We start from the raw sequence: 9,718 nt of genomic DNA, 5'->3' as shown, positions 1-9,718 counted from the left end.
GTCGTTAGGGCCACAGGCCTTTTTTAATATAGATACTGTGACCCATCTGAAAGGCATACCCAAGGAAGGTCAGGAGTCAGAGGCTGACAGATAGGCAGATAGGAGCAGAACCTGGAGGGACAAAGGTGGAGTGATGCCTGAGGTCAGAAGTCCAGGGGTTTGAGACCAAGAGAGACCAGACCAAGAGAGGCTGAGCATGCATGAGGCAGCCGATCAGCTCAATTCTCTGAGGACCACTGAATGTGTCAAGTTGCTCTGGGCCCCCGCCTGCCCTCAGGGACTCAAAGACCAGGCTGGGAGGCAGATCAGCCCAGCTGATCAGGCCTCTGGGAAGGCTGCAGGTGAGGTGGTCCACAGCCCTGCTGGGGAAGAGGACAGAGGGCAAAGCCATTCCTTCTGGTGGGGGACACTGAGGATAGGCCTGAGTACCACCGGGGTAGCATCTCCCGCCTCGGGGCTCTGGCTGTCAGGAGCACCTTAGAGGAGATGCCAGCTTGGGTGCTAGTCAGTGGAGGCTGAAAAGGTTGGATGCAGGATTTCTGACCGCAGCAGAGGCTGCTCTGTCCGGGGTGACACAACAAGGGTATGACCTGGGTCTCCAGAGCCTTCCTGGGACTCAGTAATAGTAACAGGATTTATGAGGTTTTCAGAGCACTCATCCACCTGTTTCCTGGTGATCCTCACTCAGGGAGGGGGGACAGAAAGTGTTAGTCCTGTTCATATTTTAGAGCAGGCACAGATGGGGCAGCAAGTAAGCTTAGGTCACACGGCGAGTTATTGATGACTGGAGCCTTGGTCTCAACTCCTGGACAAGCACTAGCAAGGAAGCATGGATTTGTTGGGTGATAGGATGCTAATGCCATTCACTCATTCACTCATTCATTGATTCATTCAATCAGTAAGTATTTATTAAGGGCTTACTACTCCGTGCCAGCACTGTGCTAGGTTCTAGGGATAGAGCAAAACCCATGATGCAGTCCTCTTGGAGCTGATAGTCTAGTGGGGGAGGACTGACATTAAACTGAGTATCACAAACAGTTCATTCCCATGGTGGTTAGTTGAGCTCCATGGGGGTTGGAGGGGTCTGTCCCACCTGAGGGGTCAGGGGAGGCTTCTTGAGGAAGAGGTGTTTTTGTAGGAGCCAGTGAAGAAGGACAGTGTTCCAGGCGGAGACACCACTCCCAAAATTAGTGTTTCTTTCATTGTCACCTCGCAAGCAGAAAACTATGGAGGGACACTGGCTCCACCAGGCCTGCTCGGATGTGCCGAGGGCCAGATGCCTCACAAGCCGCCAAGGTGGTGTGAGAACTAGGTGGGGGGTCAGGAGCCTTCAGACCCATTCTCAGGGAAAGAGGGGACAGAACCCAGGCCCTCAGGGACCCTCAGGGACGTGGAGAAAAGCCACAGGCCACAGGAACAGACTTGGAGTGGGGACGCTGGCATTTCTGGGAAGCAGTGGTAGGCAGGGCCAGGCCATGCAGCTTGTCCCAGGAGCAGTGGGGAGCTGTGAAGAGTTGCAGGTGGGGGACAGATGGATCTAGTTGTTGTGTTTTACTACATGCATTTCAGCTGCTGCCCTTTGGAGGCGGAAGGGGCCCCAGTCACTGGTCACCAGAGCCAGCAAAGGCCTCTCGTGCTATAGACCAGCTTCCTGGCCTGGTGGTGGGGAAGGTGGGGGAGGTGGGGGAGGTGGGCCAGGCAGCCAGCCAGTGCCTCACAGGATTCCTCTAACTCCTGGCAGGTGGACAGGGTGGCCCTGCACTGGGCCGCAGGTGCAGGGCACGAACAAGCTGTGCGGCTGCTCCTGGAGCATGAGGCTGCTGTGGACGATGAGGATGCGGTACGGGACCCCTATGGAGGCGTGTCTGTGTGTGCATGTCTGTCTGTCTGTCTGTCTGTCTGTCTCAGGGTGGGGAAGCTCACTCTGGATCTATGAGCAGCGGCCATTGCCAAGGTTACCGCTGATATGCAGATGCGCAGGTGCAGATGGGCAGGGAGTCTAAGTCTTTAGAGGCTTTGACATTGCAGTGGTTCCCATTTACCCCTTGTCCAGTCATAGAGATCTCTCCATCTTCAAGGGCCTTTCAATGCTTAGAGAGCCTTTTCAGTTCCTCCTAATATCATGTGGGCAAGGAGAGATATGGGCAGATAACTGAGTGGATTAGTAAAGTCACCAGAAGGCAGGTCTCTCTTGCTGTGCCACAGGGCCCTGTCCTGTCTAATCCTTTAACCAACAATTTGCACAAAAACTAGCAAATTGGCAAGCAGCACATTGCTGAGCACTGAAAAGTAGCAGGAGCTACAAAATTAGCTCAACAGGTTTGTGGAAGGGGCTGCATCTGACAATGACATTTGACAGGGATACATTTAAGAGTCTAAATTTAAATATTGCCCTGGCTGGTGTGGCTCGGTTGAGCATTCGACCCATGTAACCGAAGGTCACTGGTTCATGCCCAGGTTCTGGACTCGATCCCCAGTAGGGGGCGTTCAAGAGGCAGTTGATTGATGTTTCTATCTCTCCCTCTCCCTTCCTCTCTCTAAAAAATCAATAAAAAACATGTTTTTAAAAAACTGTTTTGGGAAAGAGTATATTCTGAGATTGGCCCCCTCCAAATTGTTTGTGTTAAAATGGTCTCTCTTTATGAAATGATGGTGACAGTAGATGGCAGCTGTTTTATTCAGCAACCTCCCCTACCCTGAAAGTTTGCAATAGTATATCAGTCTCTATTTTTTAAAATGTCCTGGACTTTAAATTCCTAAAGTTGGGCGCTCCTTGGCCTGGGTGGCACTTACGGTCTCTTACGGTTGTGTGACTTTGCAAAGCAGCCACACCTCCTCACATTCTCCTCCCCTCCTCCCGTGTCCTCTCCCCTAGTTTGGGATGAATGCACTTCTCCTGTCTGCCTGGTTTGGCCACTTACAGATTCTTCAGATCCTGGTCAACTCAGGGGCCAAGATCCACTGTGAGAACAAGGTAAGGCCTCAACTGGCAGCCCGCGGGACCCTACTGCCCCTGCCCCCTCTGTCCCCTGACCCAACTGCACAGGTGTGCCCCTGGCCACTTACAGATTCTTCAGATCCTGGTCAACTCGGGGGCCAAGATCCACTGTGAGAACAAGGTAAGGCCTCAACTGGCAGCCTGCGGGACCCCACTGCCCCTGCCCCCTGACCCAACTGCACAGGTGTGCCCGACCTCTGACACCTGCCCTATCGCTGCTCCCTTTGGTCCCACATACATGCGTCTGCCTGCCCCAGTTTGCCTCCTGAAAACCCAGCTGAGCTCAACCCTGTGAAACTGGGACCCTCGCTGCTCCCACTGGCGCTTGGAGAAGGGCCAGAGGTGCCTCTTCCATCAACATTGAACCCTCTTTCTTCTGATCCCCTCATCCTTTACCACTCTAGATGCTATGACAGTCCCCAGTTGTCTGACCAGCCTCTTCATTCACAGAAGCGGAATACGAATAACACCCTCAGAGGGTGGTAGGAAGGTTGAATGAGAGGGAGGTGGGGACCCTGCCTCCCTTGTGCTCAGGGTGGCGGGGTAGGAGAAAGCACTGGTTACCAAACTCTGGGATCTTTGGGCAAGTTACTCTACCCTGAATCTCAGTTTTCCCCTTGGAAATGGGGCTGCTGGTACCCACCTCCGAGCTGTGGGAGAAGCACGTGCAGTGCTGTGCATATATTATCTGGGGCAGTGTCAGGGAGCCCAGCAGTCCCTCGCTGTCACTGGTGTGCGCTGTGGTTTGAAGGAGTAGGGCCCAGCCAGGTAGAGTGCCTGGAACCCCTGCACAGTGGTTCTAAAGAAAATGGGGCAGTGTCAGGGAGCCCAGCAGTCCCTCGCTGTCACTGGTGTGCGCTGTGGTTTGAAGGAGTAGGGCCCAGCCAGGTAGAGTGCCTGGAACCCCTGCACAGTGGTTCTAAAAAAAAAAAAAAGGAAACATCTTGGCCACATGCTGTCAGCCAGGGCTTCTCAACTTCAGGGGCCCAGGGATTTGGATGGGAAAAGAACATTTTATTTCACTTCTGTCAGACGTCTGCTTGAGATTTTAGCATTTCTTTCAATGATGGGTGAATGCAGGGGTGGTCTCTTGAGGCCAAGGCTGGAAAGTCAGATGATAGTGTGTCCACCACATTCTATTGCTTAAAGCCCGTCACAGGGCCAGCTTAGGTTCGGGGATGAGAGAGCTGGCTTCCCCCTGAGAAGAGCAGTACAGCCCCCCACTTAGGGTGTTGCCAAGGGGGGGAAGAGTTGTAGCAGCCATCTTTGCAAACAGTCCACCAGTCTTCCTTTCAATCCCTTGTTCAAGGTCCTCCCCAAAGGTACTCATCTCACTGTGAGATGAGCTGTGGCCCGGGTCAGAGGCCATCAGTACCTTGCCAGTCATTGGTGACATTTCAAGTTTTACTAAACTACAGATGGCATTCAAATTTCATCAGTTTTGTTTTAAAACTTAATATTCTACAGTGCACTTAGTCATCTTGTCTCCCTCAAGTCATTGGTGACATTTCAAGTTTTACTAAACTACAGACGGCATTCAAATTTCATCAGTTTTTTTTTAAAATCTTAATATTCTACAGTGCACTTAGTCGTCTTGTCTCCCTCGTCTCCTCTAATCCTGTGACAATTTCTCAATCTTTCCTTGTTTTTCACAACTTTGACACTTTTGAAGAGCACTGGTCAATTTCGTAGAACTAAACTACAGATGGCATTCAAATTTCATCAGTTTTGTTTTAAAACTTAATATTCTACAGTGCACTTAGTCATCTTGTCTCCCTCATCTCCTCTAATCCTGTGACAATTTCTCAATCTTTCCTTGTTTTTCACAACTTTGACACTTTTGAAGAGCACTGGTCAAGTATTTCGTAGAAAGTCCTTCATTTTGGCTTGTCTGATGATTAGATTGGGGTGACAGAATTTTGGGAAGGAGACCACAGAGGTCAAGTTCCTTTCTCATCTCCTGCTATCAGGGGGCAGATGACACCACCATGATTGGTCACTGGCAATGTTACGTTGATCCAATTCTGCCACCAGTTCCTATGTGTGTGGTTCTTCCATGCCACCAAGTAATTAACTCAATTCTCCACAGACACTGACCAGGGGTCCCACCAAATTAACTCAATTCTGACACCACCTACCAGGAGACAGCATCATATCCACAGGCTGAGGGCTGAGCCCTGCAAGACTGCCCCACTTCAGACGCCACCCCAAGTCCAGCCTGTTATTTGGGCTCCCCACGACTCCCTCCCCGGGTTTGAATAATTTGCTAGAGCAGCTCTCAGAACTCAGGAAACCCATTTACTTACTAGATTACTGGTTTATTACAAGGGATATTAAAGGATATGAATCACTAGCCAGATGAAGAGATATATAATGTTAACGTAAGAAACATTCAAACCTGTGAAGAATTTTTGTGAGTTTATTTGAGCCAAACTGTGACAATTGCCACGAAGCAGGATCTCAGTGGATTGAGATAATGCTGCCGAGAATGGCACTTTTGCACTTTGTTTTATACACTACAATCAAAGGAGGAGATGTAAGTGGGTTACATGAAATCCATTGGTGATAGATTAGGGAGGTGGGAGAAAGCAAAGCTGGGAAACCTCTGGGATTGGATAAAAAGTAAAATGATAGACACATGCTTCTTTTACAAGGTGGGCACAGGCTAGTTAGCAGTCAACAATTAGCAGGAGAACAGTAACAGTGAGGGACTCTGTGGTCTCCTCCTGGTGCATTGGTTGTGCCCTAAGAGGTCTGGAAAAAGGGAAGTTACCCTGACATTCCAAACGTATGTTATCTTAGATGCAAAAAGACAATAGGCTCAGTTAAGGTCAAAGTTGATCTTTGTCAGGGAAGATACAGGCCTAGGACATGACTACCCATCATAAACGGCTTTTTATTTTAAAAAGCTTTCATTTCAGACCATCCTTTGTGGTTGCTTTAGGTCTCTGAGTTTGCAAGGTCACCACGCAGGCCTTCCCTGAGCTTGTCAGGTTAGTGTGTGCCCCCTTTTCATCCATAACAGGGTCAGGTCCCGAACAAAGGAGCGTCTTGTCCTCGTGGAGTGTGGGGCCCAGCACACGGATGCGTTGTGGTTCACCAACTGAAAGCTCTCCGAACCCTCTCCTTTTGGGTCTTTGTGGAGCTTCGTTACGTAGACATGAGTGAGGCAATCCTTGGCCATTGGTGCTTGACTCAGCCTTTGGTCCTCTCCATCCCTGCATGTCAGGGACAAAGTTTCAACCTTCTAATCAAGGTTGGTTCCCCAGGCAACCAGGCCCCAACCTGACGTTACCTAGGGTTTTTTTGAGTTTTTTTTTTTTTTACAGTTACCTCATTAACATAATAAAAGACACCTTTAATGCTTTCACCACTTAGGAAATTTCAAAGGTTTTAGGAGCTTTGTTCAAGGAAGAGGGATAAAGACCAAATATATATTTCCAATTATAAACCACAATATCACTCTTCATCAGTTAGTTAAAGAGGTTCGGGGATGAGAGAGCTGGCTTCCCCCTGAGAAGAGCAGTACAGCCCCCCACTTAGGGTGTTGCCAAGGGGGGGAAGAGTTGTAGCAGCCATCTTTGCAAACAGTCCACCAGTCTTCCTTTCAATCCCTTGTTCAAGGTCCTCCCCAAAGGTACTCATCTCACTGTGAGATGAGCTGTGGCCCGGGTCAGAGGCCATCAGTACCTTGCCAGTCATTGGTGACATTTCAAGTTTTACTAAACTACAGATGGCATTCAAATTTCATCAGTTTTGTTTTAAAACTTAATATTCTACAGTGCACTTAGTCATCTTGTCTCCCTCATCTCCTCTAATCCTGTGACAATTTCTCAATCTTTCCTTGTTTTTCACAACTTTGACACTTTTGAAGAGCACTGGTCAAGTATTTCGTAGAAAGTCCTTCATTTTGGCTTGTCTGATGATTAGATTGGGGTGACAGAATTTTGGGAAGGAGACCACAGAGGTCAAGTTCCTTTCTCATCTCCTGCTATCAGGGGGCAGATGACACCACCATGATTGGTCACTGGCAATGTTACGTTGATCCAATTCTGCCACCAGTTCCTATGTGTGTGGTTCTTCCATGCCACCAAGTAATTAACTCAATTCTCCACAGACACTGACCAGGGGTCCCACCAAATTAACTCAATTCTGACACCACCTACCAGGAGACAGCATCATATCCACAGGCTGAGGGCTGAGCCCTGCAAGACTGCCCCACTTCAGACGCCACCCCAAGTCCAGCCTGTTATTTGGGCTCCCCACGACTCCCTCCCCGGGTTTGAATAATTTGCTAGAGCAGCTCTCAGAACTCAGGAAACCCATTTACTTACTAGATTACTGGTTTATTACAAGGGATATTAAAGGATATGAATCACTAGCCAGATGAAGAGATATATAATGTTAACGTAAGAAACATTCAAACCTGTGAAGAATTTTTGTGAGTTTATTTGAGCCAAACTGTGACAATTGCCACGAAGCAGGATCTCAGTGGATTGAGATAATGCTGCCGAGAATGGCACTTTTGCACTTTGTTTTATACACTACAATCAAAGGAGGAGATGTAAGTGGGTTACATGAAATCCATTGGTGATAGATTAGGGAGGTGGGAGAAAGCAAAGCTGGGAAACCTCTGGGATTGGATAAAAAGTAAAATGATAGACACATGCTTCTTTTACAAGGTGGGCACAGGCTAGTTAGCAGTCAACAATTAGCAGGAGAACAGTAACAGTGAGGGACTCTGTGGTCTCCTCCTGGTGCATTGGTTGTGCCCTAAGAGGTCTGGAAAAAGGGAAGTTACCCTGACATTCCAAACGTATGTTATCTTAGATGCAAAAAGACAATAGGCTCAGTTAAGGTCAAAGTTGATCTTTGTCAGGGAAGATACAGGCCTAGGACATGACTACCCATCATAAACGGCTTTTTATTTTAAAAAGCTTTCATTTCAGACCATCCTTTGTGGTTGCTTTAGGTCTCTGAGTTTGCAAGGTCACCACGCAGGCCTTCCCTGAGCTTGTCAGGTTAGTGTGTGCCCCCTTTTCATCCATAACAGGGTCAGGTCCCGAACAAAGGAGCGTCTTGTCCTCGTGGAGTGTGGGGCCCAGCACACGGATGCGTTGTGGTTCACCAACTGAAAGCTCTCCGAACCCTCTCCTTTTGGGTCTTTGTGGAGCTTCGTTACGTAGACATGAGTGAGGCAATCCTTGGCCATTGGTGCTTGACTCAACCTTTGGTCCTCTCCATCCCTGCATGTCAGGGACAAAGTTTCAACCTTCTAATCAAGGTTGGTTCCCCAGGCAACCAGGCCCCAACCTGACGTTACCTAGGGTTTTTTTTTTTTTTACAGTTACTTCATTAACATAATAAAAGACACCTTTAACGCTTTCACCACTTAGAAAATTTCAAAGGTTTTAGGAGCTCTGTTCAAGGAAGAGGGATAAAGACCAAATATATATTTCCAATTATAAACCACAATATCACTCTTCATCAGTTAAAGTAGAGACGGCCAGGTTTCTCCACTGTAATGTTAGCATTTTCCCCTTTCCATAGTCTATTGTTGGAAACTCTTTGTGGTTTTAATTTGCATTTCAATAACAACTAATGATGTCAGATATCTTTTTATGTGCTTATTTGCCTTCCCTATACTTTGATGTCCAAATTATTTTATTGTTGTGTTGTTTAATTTCTCATTGATGAGTTTTTAGAGTTCTTGATAAATTTTGGATGCATTTAAAAATAAATTATAGACAGTGTACTTCCTATTATAATATTTTTTTAAAAAGAATAAAAAATAAAAATAAAAAAAGATGTAAGACATTGTTCTATTGATTTTTATGACCCGTTGATGGTTGCAATCTATTTGAAAAGCAGTGCTTTAAACACTCTCGCCGCAATGGGAGGCCAGGGTAGAGGCTCTGGGCTGTCAACACAGCATTTGCAAACCTCCCTCACTGACGTTGCTTGTGGGGCCAGGAGACCTCCTTCCTCACAGTGTGTGAGAAGGGTCTCCGTTCCAGACTGCAGGGACCACCCTGGGCTTGTTTCAGGACGGCCTAACCTTACTGCACTGCGCAGCCCAGAAAGGCCACGTGCCGGTACTGGCGTTCATCATGGAAGACCTGGAGGACGTGGCCCTGGACCGTGCTGACAAGGTGAGGGTGGCATCCAGCCTGTCCTTTCCATTGGGCCCGGGGCTCCTAGGGCCACTCGTGCCCATTCCTCAGGTGTGTCCTTTGAGCTATGGCTGGTGCAGACTGGACCCCGCCTCAGGGAGCTGTGGGACTAGAAGGGACATTAGGGCACAAATGAGCAAGACACAGCAGAAATATGGTTAGTTCCGTCAGAGAGGCTCTGATAAGGACTAGACATGTTAGAGAGGGAAGCCACTGCTTTCTGCTTCCTGGAGGAGGTGGCATTTGGTAGATGAACTGAATTCTGTCAATAAGATTGGAAAGCAGGGGGCCGTTCCAAACGGAGGAGAGAGCATCCTAGAGAGTTAGAGGTGGAAAGGGCCCTTTGTGTGTGAGATCAGGTGGGTCAGAATATTGGGAGTGAGGGCCAGAGGGCTGGGGTCCCTCATGAAGATCTCCACCCCCAACCTCAGGACTCTGTCCCTTACTCAGTAGGCAGCCGGGAGCCAAAGGAGGGTGTCAGTTGGGGAGGGACCCCCTAGTGGGGTCTTGTTGGGAAGTTGGGTGTGTGGGACCAGGAGAGGGGAGC

At 48.5% G+C, this 9,718-nt stretch overlaps 1 protein-coding gene across 1 annotated transcript in view; it reads left to right on the top strand.

Annotated features, from left to right (window-relative positions):
* ANKDD1A (ankyrin repeat and death domain containing 1A) overlaps positions 1-9,718 on the top strand; it is a 30,342-nt gene that overhangs the window by 516 nt on the left and 20,108 nt on the right. Inside the window, exons 2-4 of the mRNA XM_014535451.1 lie at positions 1,742-1,840; positions 2,876-2,974; positions 9,046-9,150. Coding sequence (XP_014390937.1) covers positions 1,742-1,840; positions 2,876-2,974; positions 9,046-9,150 — 303 coding nt within the window. The remainder of the gene's footprint in view (positions 1-1,741; positions 1,841-2,875; positions 2,975-9,045; positions 9,151-9,718) is intronic.

This window comes from Myotis brandtii, unplaced genomic scaffold (assembly GCF_000412655.1).
Source record: "Myotis brandtii unplaced genomic scaffold, ASM41265v1 scaffold144, whole genome shotgun sequence".
NCBI classification, from domain to species: domain Eukaryota; kingdom Metazoa; phylum Chordata; class Mammalia; order Chiroptera; family Vespertilionidae; genus Myotis; species Myotis brandtii.
The sequence above is the reverse complement of the archived record's forward strand: the minus strand, read 5'-3'. Positions and strand labels throughout refer to the sequence as shown.